Source organism: Leopardus geoffroyi, chromosome D1 (assembly GCF_018350155.1).
Source record: "Leopardus geoffroyi isolate Oge1 chromosome D1, O.geoffroyi_Oge1_pat1.0, whole genome shotgun sequence".
Taxonomy (NCBI): domain Eukaryota; kingdom Metazoa; phylum Chordata; class Mammalia; order Carnivora; family Felidae; genus Leopardus; species Leopardus geoffroyi.
Genome location: NC_059329.1, coordinates 9,882,493 through 9,903,473, shown reverse-complemented (window position 1 = coordinate 9,903,473; position 20,981 = coordinate 9,882,493). Strand labels below are relative to the sequence as shown.

Sequence of the window (20,981 nt, the reverse complement as noted above, 5' to 3'; positions counted from 1 at the left end):
TACTTCACTCCTTTTTAATGCCAAATAATATTTCATTGCACGGATATCATCGTTTACTTACCCATTCATCAGCTGGTGGACATTTGGGATACTTCCACTTTTTGACGATTATCGATGCTGCTGCTATGGACACTACTGTTTTTTTGTGTGCATATATGTTTTCATTTCTTTTGAGTATATACCTAGGAGTGGCATTGCTGGATAATATGATAACTCTATGTTTAAACTTTTTTAAAAGTTTATTTGTTTTCGTGGGGGGAAAGTCTCATGTGCATGTGTGCTTGAGCAGGGGAGGGGCAGAGAGAAAGAGAGAGAGAGAGAGAGAATCTTTTTTTTTTTTTTCATTATTTATTTATTTATTTATTTATTTAAATATATGAAATTTATTGTCAAATTGGTTTCCATACAACACCCAGTGCTCATCCCAAAAGGTGCCCTCCTCAATACCCATCACCCACCCTCCCCTCCCTCCCACCCCCCATCAACCCTCAGTTTGTTCTCAGTTTTTAACAGTCTCTTATGCTTTGGCTCGAGAGAGAGAGAATCTTAAGCAGGCTCCATGCTGTAAGCACAAAGTCTGACTCTGGGCCTGACTCAGGGCTCTCATGATGGAGATCATGACCTCAGCCAAAACCTAGAGTCAGCCACTTAACTGACTGAGCCACCCATGAGCCCCAAACCTTTTTTTTTTTTTTTTAAACCATTAGATCCACACTTCCTATGGTACATTACTACAATTCACTACAGGGTACATGTTTATTCATTTTTTATTTTTTAAAAGTAGTCTCTACACCCAACGTGGGGCTCAAATTCATGACCCTGAGAACAAGAGTCGATTGCTCCACCAACGTGAGCCAGCCAGGTGCCCCAATATTTAACCTTTTGAGGTACCACCTGGCTGTTTTCTAAAGCAGCCGCACTATTTCACATTCCCACCAGCAGTATATGAGGGTTCTAATGTCTCCATATTCTTACCGACACTTACTATCATCTGTCTTTTTGGTTACAGCCTTCCAAGTGGGTGTCTAACTGCATTCTTAGCTGTTTATGACTTAGCAAGTTGATAGTATCATTGGTTTATACGACTTAGCAAGGTGAAAAGGAAAGGGAATACATCTAGGAAGAGTGAAGAGTCTGAAGTGCCCATGTATTTAGGTTTGGTTAGGGCATCAGATGTATGAGGCGGGGGCCTGTGTGAGAGACAAGGCAAGGGAGTTAGAAAAGGATTCTGCTAAGGACTTTGGAATTTATTTTGAGGGAAATAGAAGCCAACAAAGGGCTTTAATCAAGCGAGTGTCGTGATCAACTTTGTCTTTTTAGAGTCACTCTGGGAACACTATAGAGATTGATATGTGGGGACTGAAATAGAAATTAGAGCTATCAACCAAAAGGGTCTCACAGCAGAATGGATGAGAAATAAGGGAAAACTGGAGCATGGAAAAGGCAACAGAGAGGTAAAAAAGGGGGACATAATCAAACCATAACATGGAGGTAGAGTTTACAAGGGTCTCTATGTTTGAATGGGTTAAGAAAGGAGGAACCAAAATACTCCTTGGTTTCTGGTTTTGACAACTGGATAAACTTATTATATAGTATATAATATTAAAACTAAGAAAGAGTGGTTAAGATACATAAAAGAGGGCTATTGAATTCACCCAGATATGGAATACATTAGGAGGGAAAAAATTTGAGACAGAAGATTATGAGTCCAGTTGTAGGTATGGTGAGTTTGTGGGCCTTTGGGAATTTGAATGGAGATATTCAGTAAGTAGTTGGGTATGTACATTCAGAGCTCTGGAGACACATCTGGTATAGAAGCAGAGATTTGGAATATGGAAGCACATAGGTGAGAGCTGAAGGTCTGGGTGTTGATAGTATCATCTAGAGTTAGCCAAAAAGAGTTGTGGGGAAGGTCAACAACAGAATCATTGGAAAGACAAGTGCAAGGGATAGGCAGAGAAAGATGAACTTATAAAAGAGACAAAGAGGTGTCTCAGAAAGATAGGAGAAAAAGCATTTAGCACGATATCATAGACACCAAGGGAAGAAAGGAGTAGTCAGGCGGATTGTCAAATACAGAACATAAAAGTCAAGTAACATATGAGCTGAAGCATCCATTAGATTTAGCAAAACTTTTCACTGCTACACAGTTTCAGGAAAGTGGTAGGTCAAAGAGTAAACGAGAGACATACTTCCTGACAAGATGGAACAGTAAGTTCATAGTGATGCAATCTCTTTGTTACTAAGAGTGCAATCTCTTTGTTACATAGTGATCGTAGTTGTTTGTTTGTTTTTTTTTTTAAGCAGAAAAAGTAAATAACAATATGGACAAAATAAATATGAAATTATTTAAATAAAAAAAATAAAATATGAATGGGCATATTGGCAGATATTTGCAAATGATATAATCATCTGCTAAAACAACCCCGACAGAATCAATAGACAAACTATTAGAACCAATAAGAAAGTTCCGCAAGTTTATAGATTACAATCTTAATTTATAGAATATTGTTCTGGTGATCTATTCATGCATATCAAACTATCCCAAAACTTAGTAGCTTAACAATCATTTTATTAGACCTTACTATTTATAGCACGGGGCTCAGCTACGCAATTCTTGAGCTCCTCATGACCTTGACTGGCGTCAGTTGGTGGTACTTAGGCTTTAAGATGGCTTAACCCTCTTTCCTGATGCTTTGGTAAAGATGGTTAGAAGGCTGGACTCAGCTGAGCCCCTCTCCCTGTCTTTGTAGTCTCAAGGCCTCTCTATAGGGTGTTTCCATCAGGTGACTGGACTTCAGGGCTCCAGGAAGGAGTATTCCACAAGACAGGAAGTGCAAGCTTCTTTTTTTTAATTTTTTTTTTCAACGTTTATTTATTTATTTTTTGGGACAGAGAGAGACAGAGCATGAACGGGGGAGGGTCAGAGAGAGAGAGGGAGACACAGAATCGGAAACAGGCTCCAGGCTCTGAGCCATCATGAGCCATCAACCCAGAGCCTGACGCGGGGCTCGAACTCACGGACCATGAGATCGTGACCTGGCTGAAGTCGGACGCTTAACCGACTGCGCCACCCAGGCGCCCCAGGAAGTGCAAGCTTCTTAAGGCCTGGGCCTAGAAACCTGCATGGTATGACTTTTGCCATATTTTTTGGGGTCAAAGCAGTTGCAGAGTCTGTCTACATTTAAAAAGAAGGGGCATAGACTTCCACCTTTTAATGAGAGGAGTGTCAAAGAATTTGTGCCCATCTTTAATCCTCCACAGAAGCTGACAGAAAGGGAAATGTATTTAATCTCTAAAATTCATAAGAGATTAGTGGCATTAGTAGCAGGAATATACAAAGGACCTCTGCAAACCAAGAAAAGGACAGCTGCTCCAAAAAAAAAAAAAAAAAAAAAAAAAAGTGGACAAAGACTGTACAAAGGAAATGTACAGAAGTGGGAACTAATAAGCAATACAAAGAAATGCTGAAAATCATTGGCAGTCAGTGCAATGCCAGTCAAAGCAACAATAAGCTATCATTTTACAATAGGCTTTCTCAATATTGCATTGGTGATATTTGGGGCCAGATAATCCTTTGTCGTGGGAACTCCTCTGTGCCTTGTAGGGTGTTTAGTAGCACCCCTGGCATTTGCTCAGTGGATGTAGTAGACATATCAGCTTTGTCACAATCAAAAATGTCTCCAGACATTGCCAACTGTCTCCCGAAGGATAAAATTGTTCCCGGTTGAGAACCACTACTTTACACGCCTGTCAGCTTCGCAAAAAATAGAAAGTTGGTTAATGCTAAGTATTGGCAGAGATAAGGCAACATAGAACCTCGGGCACTGCTTGTGGATGGGTGGGCAGCACAGTCACTCTTGAGGACAACAGTCAATTTAGATATACCATGACTTCATTAGCCAGAAATTCAGCATGTGGTAATTTGCACACATCTATAAAGGGCCGTATGAGGATGTTCTCTGCAGCTTGGCTGGACAGTGGGGAGTTAGAAGCAATTACAAAGGGGTGGCAGAACCCTCCACCTAACAACAAAGGAATTATACAATTTTTCTCAGTACATGGAACATTCTGCAAGAAAAACCATACATGAGGCTGCAAGCAAGCCTTAATAATTTTCTTATTTATTTATTTATTTATTTATTTATTTATTTATTTTTGAGAGAGAGAGAGAGAGAGAGAGAGAGAGAGAACATGAGCAGGGGAGGGATGGATAGAGAGAGGGAGAGAGAGAATCCCAAGCAGGCTCTTTGCTGTCAGTGTGGAGCCCGATGTGGGGCTTGACTCATGAACAGTGAGATCATGACCTGAGCTGAAATCAAGAGTCAGATGCTTAACTGACTGAGCCACTCAGGCTCCCTAAGTCTTGATAAATTTTAGAAGATTGAAAGCATACAAAATATCTTTTCTAATCACAATGAAATGAAACTAGAAATCAATAACAGAAGGAAAAATGGAAAATTCACAAATTGAACAACACATTCTTTTTTTAAAGTTTATTTATTTATTTTGCGAGACAGGGAGAGAGAGAGGGAGGGGCAGAGAGAGAGGGAGAGAGAGAGAATCCCAAGCAGGTTTCGCACTGACAGGTCCTAGCTAACGAAGAGCTCAAACTCACCAACGGTGAGATCATGACCTGGGCTGAAACCAGAATCAGATGTTCAACCAACTGAGCCACCCAGGCGCCCCTGAACAATGCATTCTTAAGCAACCATTGGATTAAGCAATAAATCATAAAAGAAATCTAAAAGTACCTTGAGATAAATGGGAAAGAAAACCCATTTTATATTAAAACTCATGGGATGCAATGAAAGTAGTACTAAGAGGGACATTTACAGCTGTAAACACATATATTAAAAAAGAAAAATGATCTCAAATCAATAGCCTAACTTTACTTTGCAAGGGACCAGGAAACACTAGCCAACTTGTCCCAAAGCTAGCAGACGGACAGAAATAAGATTAGAGCAGAGATAAAATGAATAGAAAACAATAGAGAAAATCAATGAAACCCAAAGTTGGTTCTGGTGAAAAGATCAACAAAATTGACAAACCTTTAGCTAGACTTGCTGAGAAAATAGAGAAAAATCAAATTACTAACATCAGACAAAAAGCACATACATTATTACAGATTTTACAGAAATAAAAAGGATTATAAGAATACTATGAACAATAGTATGCCAGCAAATTGGAAAACATAGATTAAATGGATAAATTCCTAGAAACAATCTAGGTAGAATTAATACATTTATTAGAAGCAATCTACCAAAATTGAATCATGAGGAAATAGAAAATATGAATATTTCTATAACTAATGAGGAGATGGAATCAATAACAACAACATCCCAGCAAAGAAAATCCCTGAACCAGATGGCTTCACTGATGGTATGGGTTCACTACCAAACAAATAATTAAAACCAATCCTTGTCAAACTTTTTCAAAAAAATTGAAGAGGAAGGAACATTTCTTAACTCATTCCATGAGTCCAGTATTACCCTGATATCAAAGCCAGAAAAGACATTAAAAGAAAAGAAAATTACAGACTAATATCTCTTGTGAATATTGATACACAAATCAACAAAATACTAACAAACTGAATTTAGCAACATATTAAGAGGATTGTATACCACAACCCAGTGAGATTTATTCCTGGAATGCAAAGTTGATTCAACATATAAAAATAAGGGGCGCCTGGGTGGCGCAGTCGGTTAAGCGTCCGACTTCAGCCAGGTCACGATCTCGCGGTCCGTGGGTTCGAGCCCCGCGTCGGGCTCTGGGCTGATGGCTCAGAGCCTGGAGCCTGTTTCCGATTCTGTGTCTCCCTCTCTCTCTGCCCCTCCCCCGTTCATGCTCTGTCTCTCTCTGTCCCAAAAATAAATAAACGTTGAAAAAAAAAAAATTAAAAAAAAAAAAAAAAACATAAAAAAATAAATGTAATATACCGCATGAACAGAATGGGTGGGGAACCCATGATAATCTCAAATGATGCAGGAAAACATTGGACAGAATTAAATATCTTTTCATAATAAAACCACTCAACTAGGGGGGCACCTGGGTGGTCAGTCGGTTGAGCATCTGACTCTTGATTTTGGCACAGGTCATGATCTCACAGTTTGTGACACTGAGCCCTGCATAGGGCTCTGTGTTGGCAGTATGGAGTCTGCTTGAGACTCTCTCTCTCTCTCTCTCTCTCTCTGTGTGTCTCTCTCTCTGCCCCTCCCCTGCTCACACTCTTTCTGTCTCTCTCAAAATAAATAAATAAACTTAAAAAAAACCCCACTAGGGGCGCCTGGGTGGCGCAGTCGGTTAAGCGTCCGACTTCAGCCAGGTCACGATCTCGCGGTACGTGAGTTCGAGCCCCGCGTCGGGCTCTGGGCTGATGGCTCGGAGCCTGGAGCCTGTTTCCGATTCTGTGTCTCCCTCTCTCTCTGCCCCTCCCCCGTTCATGCTCTGTCTCTCTCTGTCCCAAAAAAAAAAAAAAAAAAAAAAAAAAAAACCCCACTCAACTAAGAATAACAGGAAATCACATTAACAAAATAAAGACCATATATGAAAAACCCATAGCTAACATCATACTCAGAGGTGAAGTCTGAAAGTCTCTCCTTTAACATCAGGATCAAGACACGAAGGTCCACTCTCACCACTTCTTTCAATATATTATTGGCAGTTTTATCCAGAGCAATCAGGCAAGAAAAAGAAAAGCATTCAAGTGGAAAAGAAGAAATTAAATTATCTCTGTTTACAGATGACATGATCTTACATGTAAAGCACCCTAAAGATTTCACACACACACATAGCCTCTAGAATAAACAAATACAGCAAAGTTGTAGGATATAAAACCAACACACAAAAGTCAGCTACATTACTATATGCTAGCAAAGAATAATCCAAAAAGGAAATTAAGAAAACAATTCTATTCACAATAGCATCAAAAAAGGATAAAATAAATATTGTGGAATAAACTTAACAAAAAAGGCAAAAGACTTGCACACTGAAAACAATAAAACATTGCTGAATGAAATTAAAGACACAGATAAATGGAAAGACATCACATGTTCATGGATTAGAAGACTCAATATTCTTAATATATCAATACTAGATAAACTGATCTACAGATTCACTTCAATCCCTACAGAAATTTCAATAATTTTTTAGAAGTGAATAAATTTACCCTAAAATTCATATGGAATATCAAGGGACCCTGGATAGCCAAAATAATCTTTAAAAAGAACGAAGGGCATCTGGATGGCTCAGTTGGTTGACCATCAGATTCTTGATTTTGGCTCAGGTCATGATCCCAGGGTCGTGGGATCAGGCCCTGTGTCGGGCTCCATGCTAAGTGTGAAGCCTGCTTGGTGGGATTCTCTCTCTCCCCCTCTGCCTCTCTCCCCCGCTCACGCTCTCTCCTTAAAATTTAAATAAAATTTCAAAATTAAAAAATAAATAAAAAGAACAAAGTTGGAAGACTCACACTTCCCAATTTTAAAATTTATTACAAACTACAGTAATCAAAAACACTGTGGTATCACCACAAAAATAGATATATAGACCAATGGAATAGAATACAGAGGCCAGACATAAATCGTCATGTATATGGTTAAATGGTTTTTGACAAAGATACCACGTCCATTCAAAGGGGAAGGAGAAGACAGTCTTTTCAACAAATGATGCTAAGATAACTAGACATCCACCTGCAAAAGAATGAAGTTGGACTTTTACTACCATAGAAAAAGTTAACTCAGCGGGCGCCTGGGTGGCCTAGTTGATTAAACATCTGACTCTTGATTTGGGCTCAGGTCATGATCTCATGGTTTGTGAGATCGAACACCATATTGGGCTGTGCACTGATAGTGAAGAGCCTGTTTGGGATTCTCTCTCCCTCTGTCTCTGACCACCCCCACCCCCACTTCTGTCTTTTATTCTCAAAAAAAAAAAAAAAAAAAAAAGTTAACTCAGGGTACCTAGGTGGCTCAGTTGGTTAAGTGTCTGACTCTTGGACTCAGCTCAGGTTATGATCTCACAGTTCATGGGTTCCAGCCTGGCATTTGACTCTTAGCTGACACTGTGGAGCCTGCTTGGAATTCTCTCTCTCCCTCTCTCGCTCTACCCCTCCTTTCCTCTCTCTCTCTCTTTCAAAAAAAAAAAAAGTTAACTCCAAGAGGATCAAAGATCTAATTATAAGAGTGAAAACTGTAGAATCTTAGAAGAAAACATGGAAAAAACTTCATAACATTGACTTTGGTGATGATTTTCTGGATATGACACAAAAAGTTTAGGCAACAAAAGAAAAAAAGATAAATTGGACTTCATCAAAATTGAAAACTTTTGTGTATCAAAGGACACCATCAAGAGAGTGAAAGGTCAATCCACAGAATGGTAGAGAAAATTTTTGCAAATCCTATATCTGATTAGGAATTAATATCCAGAGTATATAAAGAACTCCTACAACAAAAAGGCCAACAACTCAATTCAAAAATGGGCACGGCATAGGACTTGAATAAACATTTCTCCAAAGAAATAGCTAAATGCACATGAAAAGATGCTCAAGATCACTAGCCATCAGGGAAGTGTAAATCTAAACCACAACAGAGACCATTCTACACCCACTAGGATGGTTATTATAAAAACAAAAACCAAAAGAACAAACTACATGTTGTTAAGGATGTGGCAAACTTAGAATTGTGCATTGCTAGTGGGATTGGAAAAAAAAACAAAAACGCGGGCACTGTGGAAAACAGTTGGGCATTTCCAAATCGTTAAACATGGAATGACCATATGAGCTAGCAATTCCACTTCTGGGTGTATCCCCAAAAGAATTGAAAGTGGGGACTCAAACAGATACTTGTACGCCCATGTTCATAACAGTATTACACACAATAGGCAAAAGGTGAAAACAGCCCAAGTATCCCTACCGGATGAATGGAGAAGCAAAATGTAGTAAATACATAATGGAATATTATTCAGTCTTAAAAGGAAGGTATGCTATCATATGGATGAACCCTGAAAACATACTAAACAAAATAAACCAGACACAAAGGGACAAATGTGACATAACTCCACGTTTAAGTGGAAATTCAGGGTCAGAGAGTGCAACAATGGTTACCAGGGGCTAGGAGAAGGGAGAAATGAGAAGTCAATGTTTAATTGGTCCAGAGCTTCAGTTTGGGATAATGACAAAGTTCTGGAAATAGACAGTGGTGATAATTGTACAACACTGTGAATATACATAATGGCACTGAATTGTACACTTAAAAATAGTTAAAATGGTAAGTTTATGTTATATATATTTTACCGCAAATTAAAAAACATACTGGATACACAGGAAACAGAATAGGATATATAACACATATATGTGCAAAAATACGTGCCAAATATTATTAATATTGCAAGAACACATACCAATGAATTATTAGAATTAATAAGACAGAATAACTCAAATTCAACAATGCAATGCAGTTTCCACCAATACCTTACCAGTATCTTTTTGTGAAACTTGACAAGCTGACCCTAAGGTTTGTATAGAACTGCAAAGGGTTAAAAATAAGTAAGACACTCTTGAAGAAAAGCAAGGTGAAGTTTATTTGTTAGATATTAAGATTTACAAAATTATCATAATTATGATAGAGAGGCATTGTGGCTAAGCTAGCATACGCAATGACAGGCCAATGGAATGTAATAGCCAGAAAGAGGTCTAAGTATACACCGTTGATTTACAATAAAAATGGCATAGGAGAGCAGTGGGGAAAGTATGGTCTTTTCAGTAATTAATGCTGGGAAAACTGGACAGTCACATAGAAAAAAATGAAACTTAGTTACGACCTAACTATATACATAGACACATACCACGTAAATTCCATATCTGTGTCTGTAACGTAAAATAATTAAGATTTGGGAGGAAATATATGGGAGACCTCTCCCATATGTTATATTGTCATAATAAACAGGAAACAAAATAAAAAAGTAAAATATTGGTAAGTTTAACTGTATTAAAATGTAGACTCTTTCCTCCCTGTGCACACTAACCCTGGACTAGTCCCAAATCTCATCTCAATCCCTACCAGTTCCCCGCTTTGCAAGACCCATCTTAAAGTGACCCCAAGTCTCTAAAAATACCCTCTACCCTCACAACTTTCCCCTTTTGAATTCTCCCCAAGATTTTGTCAAGTTGCTCTTGTTTGCTGCAGGCTTAGAAACTCAGCTTTGTTTGATGAAGAGGTTTCTGTGATGGTCTCTGTGAAGGAATAAAACACCTACAGTCCTTATCTTTTTGAGACACATACTGAAATCTTGACAGACAACATGATATAATTTGTGAGATCGGCTCCAAAATTAATTTAAAAAAATAGAGAAAGTAGATAGGAATAGTTAAGACTGGTCAAATTGTGCACACTGGGTGATGGGAGTTCACTAGACTATTCTAATTTTGCATGTTTTAAATTCACTGTAATATTTTTAAAAAGTTGTTTTTCCTTTTCTAGTTCTTGAGAGGGGATGTTCACTAAGGTCACAAAGAAGTTACACTGACTGTGAATGCCAGGCTCACATTCAGGAAGCATCTAGCCAGACATAACCTTATGCTGGATTTTGCAGGTCTGCCATGAATGGAAGGCAGGGAAGAGCAAAGTGGTTGCAGATTTGAAATACTTCTTTTGAATCTTCTCCTACTACCTCGTAATGTAGACCTAAGAGCAGATGCAACGAACTTAAATTTGACATTTAAATCTTGATTAGGACAAACAAAAAAGGGGGTAGGGAATATTCTCCGTGCTTTCTTTATTCAGATTGTGAAATTGTGCTCTCATCAGCTAGATTCTTAGTTGTGCTTAGAATATGCTCCCTCCTACAATCTATTCTGGAAAAATGAAGCCTCTTATTCCTTCTTAGAATCCTGGCTCCTTAAGTCGACAGTTATTAGGATTCCACACACATGCAGAGTCATGCCCAATTTGAGGGTGTGAGTAGCTAGTCATGTAAGTTGACTTTTCTGTGCATTTGTATCCAGGAGGATCCAGCTCAGGTTGATGTCCTGGGAACGAGTGAGGCTCTCGCTTAAATCCTGAGGGAAGAGAAAAGAGAAGGAAGGTCAAGTGGAATCAGTCAACAACGAGGAGCCTTAGTAACTGGCTTCACTCTTATTTCTGAGAGAAGGAAGTCTAGGGAGTCCTGTCAGAACTGAGAAAAGAGAGAAATCATTCACTCAGTCATGCACTTCTTCACTCACTCAGTTTACTTTCATCAGAGTTTCTTCTACGTTCCAGGCACTGAGTTAGGTCCTGAGAATATAAGGATTGTAAAGAATAGTCCACCTACTATGTGTTGAAAGTGGCATTTTGTTGTTACAGCTTGTATCATACGTTGTTTCAAAGTAGTGTCCAAACTGGAAAGAAAAGGTGATCAATTAAAAATACGGGAGTCTACACCTAATACTGGGAAATAAAGGACACAATGACATGAATCCTAATGGGGTCTATTATATTTTGGATTGACTAGAGGTCTATATGTTGTCAGTCTACATTCTACTAACTTTCATGTCCTTTATGTGTTTGTGTGTTTAGGAAAGATTCCAGGGCAAGATGCAGATAAATGAAATGCAGGTAGACAGCCTGAGTCAGAAGACACATATTTATGTTGATGAATAAAGTCAAAGAGAATCAAGAGAAAAAGAGTACCCCTTCTTTTATTACTTTAATATTCTACTTCATAGTAAAATATGATAGGAGTTCCAGCTGAAGACTGCTATCCACTCCCAACCACCTCAATGAACAGAGAAGCCTCACATATCTCAGCAAGGAAGTTATCAGATTCCTACCTCCAAAACGGCCACTGGTATTTCTTTTGTTAACAGAAGGAAACAGGGGAAGCTTAGATTACCTGGGAAGGCAAAGGTCTGGGTTGCACGATATTCCTTAGGTCATATCTTTCCTGGTTCCAGTTGCCCATCAGGGTACGGTTTGAATAGGTATTCTCATTAGTGGTACATCTCCATCCATACTGGAAAAACTTGGACATACTATTCCAATCTGTCCACACTTCAGCATGGCCGTCTGCATTAATGATGCTGCCATAGTGTGGGTTTGCAAAGAAATAGGCAAGGGCTTGTCTCTGGGAAAAGGCAAAAACAGAAAAGATAGTTGCATAAACTAGGGCACAGAAAAGGCATTCATCCCTTTCTTATCTACAGCCAAGCATAACATAAGCACACCTTACTAAGGATCTGTGCTCTTCTCCCAATTTAGCTGTGGTTCTGTTTCTTTCCTTCCTGGTCCATGAATCCTTTGACCTACCTTTTCAATCAAAAGTAGCAGAGGGCTATGTATATTGAATGGCACCCTCAAAAGAGGAAAACCTTCAGTATCCCAATATATATGGAAAACTAGGTAAATGTTCAGGTGATTTTGGGATGTAAGAGTTTAAGGACAGAGAATAGTGCTATAGTCAAAGAGAACAGGCAGAAGTGAGAGTTAGAAAACTAGGTAACACAACAAATGTTCAATAAGTGATAGCTTCCTTCTTTCTGGACTCAGGCCAAATGCCACTTCTTCCATGATGTCTTTCCTCAAGTTAACTTCTCTCTCCTTTGTTTCACACACAATGATATCCTCATATCTTTAACTTTCTACCGTATTTTAGAGTTCTTCAAATGTGTGTTGAAGTTTGTGTTGAATATCCTATGCTAAACCGTGTACGTCCCTTGAGGACAAGACCTGTATCTTATTATCTCACCCTCTCCCTTCACCTGCCCTCCCAATCAACAGTGCTTTGCACATATCAGATGACTAATGTCTGAATTTCAATTTTTTGTGAGGAAGCAAAAGCCTAGCCATTTTTATTTTGGGCCAAAAGGTGACTGTGGTCCCTTGACTTGGGGGCAAGACAGTACCTTCGCTGAAGACCATTTTGATGTTAAGTGGCTTGTGTTGTTTGAAGATTTCATAGGACAGTGATAGAAAATCTTATTCAGCTCTTCCATTTTTTTGAAGGAAGAGCTATCACCAAACCCGGCATTTCCCATTCTCCAAGCAACGAAAGAATGTAGGTCATCCAGATCACCATGGCCAGGAAGCCATGATTTTGGAGTTACAATCCACTGAGCCACCTTTCCACAAGTAGGGGCAAAGCCAATACTGCAACTTTGAAGGTAGTTGCCCTCACACTATGTGCCTTTGTGAAGATAGAGGCATGCACTGATGTCAACAAACAGCATGGTGACTAAAGAGTAGTTGGTCCCACAAAGTCTGACAAGCCTAGTATTCAGACTGTAGACCAAGGTGACACTGTCCTTGGGGCCATCAGGACAGACATCACCATCCACTCAGTTGTCTAGGCCCCAAACCTGAGGCTTATCTTTGACTGATTCCTCTTTCAAGCCCTTACATCCACTCAGTACCTAAGTCTTAACTGATTTTTTAATCAGTTCACTTCCATCCCCACTGCCAAGTTCCAGTTTAGATCTCTACCAGTTCTTGTCAGCATTATTGCTATAGTTGCCTATCTGATGTCTTTGCCATCAGCCTTGGTCTTCTCCAATCCTGTCTCCACAGGAACGAAGGAATGTGTGAAAATGAAAGTCTTATTGTGTCGTCTTCCTATTTAAAATCTTTCAGTGGCTGGCCACTGTTTTCAGAATAAGATTCAGGCTGTTAAAATGGCTTACGATGTTCTATATGACCTGGCCCCTGCTTAACGCTTCAGTCTCACCTGCTACTCACTCTCCCTCCAACTACATTTCAGCCAAACTCAACTAATGTGTTTCTCTATCACGCTTTTGCATATATTGTTCCTTCTGTCTCTTCACTTCTCTTTATCCAGGTCAGGTGCACTTCCCCCTTAGCTTTCAACTCAAATTCACTTCCTTTGGGGTATCTTTCCACTTCATCCCAGAACTCAGTAAGGTTCTAAAACCTTCTGTGACTCCACTCATAGCATCGCTTCCCGCTGTAGCAGAATTGCCTCTTTTGCCGTGCAGTCTCCGCCAGACTACAAGCTCCGTGAAATCATAGGCCACACCTTATTCACCCATGTGTTTAGCCTCCATCAAGGTCTGGCACGTAACAGCCACTCAGTATTTCTTGAATGAAAAAAAGGTAGGAGATAGAAGCACCTGGAGAAATCCCGAGCAGCAGAGAGAGTGAGCAGCAGCCATTTCGGACGAGTGGAAGGCTGTTATAAAACCCTCTGTTGACAGTAACCTGCAGGACACACCCCAACCTCTCGACCTCAGGCCCGCCGCGCTTCTTTCACTCCGAACTCGCCTCGCCCCGGGCCTGCCCCTCTGCGCTAGTGATTGCTTGTGACCTCATGCAGATGTGACGAAGTCGCTTAGGGCAGCTTCGGGCTAAAAGGCATTTATTGCGACACTCCTAAGGGTGTGCGGAATGAGGAGACAGGGTGGTCCCTGTCTAACTTTTGCGCTCATAGCTATTTCATCCCCCTCCCTCCCAGTCGCTGTACCAGTTTGTCAAAACCACTAGACGCTGCCGGCGCATCATCAATCAGCGACGCAAAAAGAGGTGGCCCGACAGAGACCAACCCCCCCCCCACAGGAAGTGACGTAAGAAACTGGCGCCTCGGAGGACGCGAGAGGGGAGCATGTTGAGGCCATGGCCCCTCGGCGCCTCCTGTTGGTTGGGGAGGGGAATTTCTCCTTCGCCGCGGCCCTGAGCGAGACCCTGGATGACAGCACCAGTGTAACCGCCACCTGCCTCCAGCGCCCGGCGGACTTGGCCGGAGATCCGGTGGCCCAGGAGAATCTGCAGCGCCTGCGCGAGCGAGGTAGCGAAGCAAACCCCTCCGCGAAGCCCCGCCCCGCTGCCGGCCGGGCCAGAAGTGGAACGGGCGGGCGGGGCGTTTAATTGCGTTTGAGCGTCCGGTTACCTAAAAGCAGCCTGTGGGTTTCCACCTGGGTTGTTTTGTACGGTTCACGTTAGGGAGGGATTCAGGCCTTGAGACATCTTCCTGTCTGTATTTCGTGCCAGGTACTGAGGTGTGTTTTGGTGTGGACTGCACCCAGCTGGCAGATGCCTTTGAACTGCACCACAGGGAGTTTGATCGGATTTATTTTAATTTTCCTCACTGTGGACGCAAAGCTGGAGTTGCTAAGAACAGGGAACTGCTTGCCAAGTTTTTCCAGAGGTGAGGAAATGAGAGCACTCACAAGTAACCTGTTGAAGATGTACATTACATAGTTACTGCACTGGAAACATTTTAGTTTGGGAAATAAGGCATACGTGTGTAAGTTACTATGATGGGTTTAGAGAGAAAATAAAGCTCCAAAGGAATCCGCAATCTAGTTGGAAGGGCAGGCATATAACCCTAAAAGTTACATAAAAGTACAAATAGTAGTTGGGCCTGTAAGGGGAGGATCACCTATTTTGGATAATGCAAAATAACGGTAGCCAGTATAATGCAATGGCTAAAAGCATGGGTTTAGGAGCCAAACTGCCTGGATTCAAATCCCCACCCACCACTGAGTAATTGTGTGATTTGGGGTAAGCTTACTTGATCCTTACATACTTGTGCCTCTTCATCCATAAACAGGATAGGATATTAATGATAACTACCTCAAATTATCGTGAACTAAAAACTTTAGTTTTTACACTATTAGTGCTTTACACTATTCTACCAAAACATGTGATACTATTGGAGGTCTCTGGGGTGGGGGGAGGTCACAGTTGTCAAGAAACTTTTCACAGAGCCAAGATTTTTAGTATTCGAAGTATAGAATTTAATAGTCAGGAAGGGAAGTGAATTTACAAGAACAACTCTCTAAACTGGGAAATGAATCGTGTATAGGAACTTTGCAGATATTGACCTTTCTATGACCTGTTTATGATGAACACTGCAGATACAAAGCCAGATAATACCCTGGTCAGCCACGAGTATCAGTTATGAGTTGAACATTGATCTTACATTCTTACTTCCAGCTGCTTCCTTTGCAGGTTTGAAGTCTGTGGACCTTTGTAAATAGGTATGATAGGATTTTAATTATTTCACAGCCAAACCACGTGTATACAGCTTATTTCCTATGGTAATTTCAACTGGTTTTGATAAAATGCTGGTGTCCTCCTCCCCGTTAGCTGTAAAGATGTTCTCGCACCGGAAGGAGAAGTCTATGTGGCATTGTGTAGAGGACAAGGTGGGACTCCTGCTGATAAGCCCACAAGAGAATGGCATAACAGTTGGCAAGTAGTTGCCATGGCAGCTCTGGGGGGATTCATTTTAAGTGACGTGCATCCCTTCAGCTGTGAGGCTGTGCCAGGGTACAAGTGCACTGGATATAGGTAAGTAATAACAGAGGTCTGAGCCTTTTTCATTTCTTTCACTAATAATGAAAAAAATCTCATAGGCAGACTTTCCCCTACCAATTTCCTGCTGTGGTCCCTAGAGATACTTGCTGTTTAAAAAATGGCAATAGGGGCGCCTGGGTGGCTTGGTCGGTTAAGCGTCCGACTTCGGCTCAGGTCACGATCTCACGGTCCGTGAGTTCGAGCCCCGCGTCCGGCTCTGTGCTGACCGCTCAGAGCCTGGAGCCAGTTTCAGATTCTGTGTCTCCCTCTCTCTCTGCCCCTCCCCTGTTCATGCTCTGTCTCTCTCTGTCTCAAAAATAAATAAACGTTAAAAAAAATTAAAAAAATAAAAAATGGCAATAAATAAATAAAAAAGAAAGAAGAGAAAGAAAGAGAAAAGACTCACTGACTCCATACTTGGTGACTGTTATTGCCAGGAGTCAAGATAAGTCCTTTCATGTAGAAGGTGCTTTGAACCATATCTTCACCCGGAGCTTACCCTTTGAAGATTCACAGCCCAGAATCTTCAGGACCAAAGTGGATGGCCGGTGGTTTTCCTTTCCAGAGCCAGAAGCACTTGTAGGAAAGTTGAACAGGTAACCTGCTGTTTTACCAGAAGTTACTTCTATCTCTAGTTGTATCTCCGTTGCTTTGATGGCAACCGTATATTGAATGGATGCAATATAAATTGTTAATGATGTTGGTGCTATGAATTCCTGTCAGTCTGGCCCTACACAAGCCTTTTTAGAATTAAAATTTGTCACATTTTGTGGTATATCATCGGGATCGTGGCTGTCAGAGGTCTGAAGCACGTGATATCTCTATTTATTATGGTAGATGTTTTTTTTTTTTATTTGCTTTCAGGATCACTTTAAAGATAATTCTTTTCTGTGCTATTTGTGCTTTTAATTTTAGATCCATTCTAACTCTTTATTGTTTCAAGTTTAAAAAGTTATTTTTATGTGTGCTTAAACAGAGGTTTCCTAGAAGCACCTTCATGTCATCCTGTCAGAACCATTAATGAGAAACTCATTGCAGAATTGGGCAAAGTTTTCCCTCTAAAAAGACTGAAGCGTCCCTTCCCTTTGCTGCCACAGGGAAGCATTAGTGCTCTCACTTCCTGGAACTGTGACATTCTGTCAGCTGCCTTTTGGATTAGTCTCCGTGAAGATGACTCAAATTCTGAGTCCCTGACTGATGGGACAACACAAGACATGGAGGACTTTCTGGCGCTATTTTCAGAACTTAGCCTTCTCAAGGATCCTGGAAGCGACAGTAAGGAAGAAGCTCATGAAGAAAGCTATGGCCAAACCACGGTCTGCCTTAGGCCTTCTCTCCTAGTTCACGTTCAGGCTGTCATCCAAGCACCAGACTTTGTCCCAGGTTCCCTGCACGTCCTCAGTGGACCTGTCTTTCGGAAGTGCCACATCTTGCCTTTCACAATGCCAGCATTTCATGAGACTTTATTTGTCATCGGGTTTAATAAAAATCTGAAGGATGGTTGTCTTCAGTCACTACTGGAGCACCTGAAGGGTTTTCTTGATCGCCTTCTCACCCACACATTGCTGGAGGGCTCTCAGCCGAGCAGTTCAGTGGAATTTGTCTTTCAACCAAATGGCAAAGAGTATATTATTAATGTGAAGCGTCCTAATTTTGGCCCAGATTGTGCCAAGGCTCTGATTATTGGGTCTGTCGTCACATCTGCTACAGGCATTATGCACAAAGACCAGTGTTTTATGTTTGTGTCTATGAACTTGGACCTACTAGCCATGCTTGTCTGGGGCATCTCTGACTGGAGGATGCTGTGGACCTTTGATCACCGTTTCCTGAAAAATTTTGTCTCTGGGAGTATAGAACCCTTTAAAAGCTATTGCCTGTATCCTCCATGCTATGTTCATGATATTAGTTTTTGGTTAGATGAGAAGAAAGGATTTGATGAACTAGAATTTCACACGGTGGCCCGAGCAGTGTCCCGGGACACTGTCATATCCATACAGTTCCTCAGTCGTTTTCAGCATCCAAAGACTCAACAGGTCAGTCTCTGCTATAGATTGACTTACCAGACGTGTGACAAAGCCCTCCCCCAGCAACAGGTGTCATCGATGCAGTCGCAGCTTAGGAAAGAGATTCAGCAAAGACTACATGTAATACCTCGGTAGTTTAGTAAATTCATTTTTCCAGCGTGATCCCCGTGGCTGTGGGTTTGGGTGCAGATGCCAATGAAAAAGACCAAGTTATAACTAGTAGTCTTTTCTGAACTGTGTTTTTTGTAAAATCTTTAACCTTGTGACTTTGGCCAGTGTTGGTTGATTCTAGAGAAACTTGTGGCTCAGGGCACCTGGGTGGCTCAGTGGGTTGAGTGTTGAGTACCCAACTCTTGATTTTGGCTCAGGTCATGATCCCAGGGTCATGGGATCGAGCCCTGTGTCAGGCTCTGCGTGGAGCATGGAGTCTGCTTAAGAGTCTCTCTCTCTCCTTCTGCCCCTGTCCCCTGCTCATGCACTCTGTCTCGCTAAAATAAAAAGAAATTAAAAAGTAAAAAAGAAACTTGTGGCTCTGTCACTTAAACTTAACAGACTATAATGTGACTGGTGACCTTTGGAGTTTACAGTATTTTGATGCTGAAAAATGACTAGGAAAACAAATACAACAAAACTGTCTTGTACTTTAGATGCTCTGTTGCTGAAGATGCAGTAGAATTTGAGTGTCTTATATTTATATTTTCTACACTGCTAATTCCTCTTCCTTTAACCCTATTGTATTACATCATTACATCAACTTACTAGAGTGGTTTTTGGAGTCAGACCAACATTTATTAGCTTGGGTAAGTTGAAAGGCTCCATAATTAGTATTGGTATTATTACAATATTTATTCCATGGTTGACTCCTGTTGAAGTCATGGAACTGGTTAATGTCAGATTAACTCGAGTTCACACTTGGGTCTGACTCTAAAGCCCATTTTCCTTCTGCCATTGTTATTTCTTCCAAACTAGTCTTCTTCATTCGTAGCCTCTCAACTGTAAACTTAGTCCTCCTATATTTTGGAGGCTTCTGTTACAAGCATCTCTAAGAGACACTGGGAGATTGGCTCAGCTCATTGGTTCAGCCCAGGACTCTACAGAATGATAGAGTACTCTAATATTAATTAATGGATGTTCCTGTTAATGAATAGTTAGTCTCCACAGATTGGACTTATATTGTAAACTCAGTAGGAAATAACTGTCTTATTCTTGTATTTGGAGAAAAACATGTGGGAAGGCAAGAATGGAAGCCAAGAAACATATTAGGAGGTTATTACAGTAACACAACCAGAGATAATGGTGACCTGGACCAGGATGGTAAGACGTTGTTGGGTTGAGTAATATTTAAAAGTATTTGCTGATGAACTATGTGTGCATAGGTGAAGGGTGTGGGGCTGAAGAAACAGGAATCAAGCAGGACTGACTATGGTTTTTGATCTGGAAGAACAGAAGTATCATTAACGGGGATGGGAAAACTGGCATAACAGTTTGGGGAGTGGGGTAAAGAACAAAGATCTCTTATGGATACATTTATTGCTTAGCTTTCTACATACACTATAAATGAATAGAGGGCAGGTAATGTGATTTATAGCTCGCTTCTATCCCCATTGGTGCCTAGTACATGGACAAGGTAGCATTTGAGCTGGATCTTAAAACAAGAGTAGCGATGTGACAGGAGGACTGTTAGGCAAGGAGGACTGTCACAGACTATGAGTTTGGAGTTCTCTTTTGTCCAGCAAGAGAGTGGATGCAGAATTGAACACAAGAGAGGCTAACATCCAGGAGGTGACAAGATCCCCAAACAGGCCTTTTGTCTCCGTATTTACTGAGCGCTCAAGATCTTACACATGTGGTAAACGTGAAGAAAACAATCAGATAGTAATGATTAACTTGTGTGTGTAAGAAGCAAAGGGTCTGGGGGCAAGTGGAGTTTGTGATCAAAGTATAATAGTATATTGGTGTCAGGTGGAATGTAATTTCCTGCAAGTATATAACAAGTGACTCGTGATCCCATTACAATATCTTACTAGCTATCTTCAGGCGTTTTCACTCCGTGGTGGTGGCTTTCATGCCCTAAGCGTTTTTCTAACCTATTTATGTAAGTAGATCCTATTTCCCCACAGAGGACTTGCATTCCAGGCAGAGGTACAGATAAGGAAGCATCTGGGGCACTTTTCAGGCTAGTTAGTTGGAATGTAAATGTGTATAGGGAAGTAGTGGGAGATTAGATCAGGAAAGTAGGTTAGGGCTGGATTTAGTTGATGTAAGAAATGAATGCTAGAATAAAGTGTACTTCATTTGGCAGGCAATAGGAAAACTGGTAATTTTTGATTAAGGAGGCAATACAGAATAGTGCATTTGAAAATTGATTGGATAGGGGCGCCTGGGTGGCTCATTTGGTTAAGCGTCTGACTTGAGCTCAGGTCATGATCTCACGGTTCTTGAGTTCAAGCCCCATCTCGGGTTCTGTGCACATGGCTCAGAGCCAGGAGCCTGCTTCAGATTCTGTGTCTCCCTCTTTTTCTTCCCCTCCCCAGCTTGTGCTCTGCCTCTATCTCTCAAACATAAACATTAAAATCTTTGAAAAAAGTTAACCGGACAGTGTTGTATAGGATGAATTTGAAATGGGAGACCCCTGTCAGGATGCTATTGTAGCACTCCTAGGTAGGGGCAGGGA

At 41.0% G+C, this 20,981-nt stretch overlaps 2 protein-coding genes across 5 annotated transcripts; one reads left to right on the top strand and one right to left on the bottom strand.

Annotated features, from left to right (window-relative positions):
- Window positions 1-9,563: 9,563 nt before the first annotated feature.
- Window positions 9,564-14,559, bottom strand: CD1H11orf1 (chromosome D1 C11orf1 homolog). Of its 4 annotated transcripts, none has more exons than XM_045482775.1 (4): window positions 14,099-14,559; window positions 11,869-12,099; window positions 11,308-11,374; window positions 9,564-11,053 (listed from the first exon to the last, which is right to left on the bottom strand). In XM_045482775.1, the coding sequence occupies exons 1-4, from the start codon at window positions 14,138-14,140 to the stop codon at window positions 10,878-10,880; spliced, it is 516 nt and encodes a 171-aa protein (XP_045338731.1). In that variant the 5' UTR covers window positions 14,141-14,559; the 3' UTR covers window positions 9,564-10,877. The 4 variants fall into 4 exon arrangements, with proteins under 4 accessions (XP_045338731.1, XP_045338730.1, XP_045338733.1 ...); XM_045482774.1 differs by lacking the exon at window positions 14,099-14,559 and adding an exon at window positions 12,878-14,007; XM_045482777.1 differs by lacking the exon at window positions 11,308-11,374.
- On the top strand, window positions 14,555-20,775 carry FDXACB1 (ferredoxin-fold anticodon binding domain containing 1). Its single transcript, XM_045482773.1, has 5 exons — window positions 14,555-14,769; window positions 14,973-15,129; window positions 16,074-16,277; window positions 16,721-16,879; window positions 17,260-20,775. Exons 1-5 carry the CDS (start codon window positions 14,598-14,600, stop codon window positions 18,440-18,442), a joined length of 1,875 nt encoding a protein of 624 aa, XP_045338729.1. The 5' UTR covers window positions 14,555-14,597; the 3' UTR covers window positions 18,443-20,775.
- The last annotated feature ends 206 nt before the right edge of the window (window positions 20,776-20,981 follow it).

Excerpts from the sequence above, each read along its gene's own strand:
- CD1H11orf1 (XM_045482774.1), bottom strand. The coding sequence starts at position 13,009 with ATGGGAAATGCCGGGTTTGGTGATAGCTCTTCCTTCAAAAAAATGGAA. Across the intron at positions 11,375-11,868 it reads CCAGACCTTTGCCTTCCCAG|TTTGGACACTACTTTGAAAC; the intron begins GTAATCTAAGCT and ends TTTTCTTTCCAG. Across the intron at positions 11,054-11,307 it reads AATGCCACTTTCAACACATA|GATTTAAGCGAGAGCCTCAC; the intron begins GTAGGTGGACTA and ends CTCTTCCCTCAG.
- FDXACB1 (XM_045482773.1), top strand. The coding sequence starts at position 14,598 with ATGGCCCCTCGGCGCCTCCTGTTGGTTGGGGAGGGGAATTTCTCCTTC. Across the intron at positions 15,130-16,073 it reads CTTGCCAAGTTTTTCCAGAG|CTGTAAAGATGTTCTCGCAC; the intron begins GTGAGGAAATGA and ends CCTCCCCGTTAG. Across the intron at positions 16,880-17,259 it reads CTTGTAGGAAAGTTGAACAG|AGGTTTCCTAGAAGCACCTT; the intron begins GTAACCTGCTGT and ends GTGCTTAAACAG.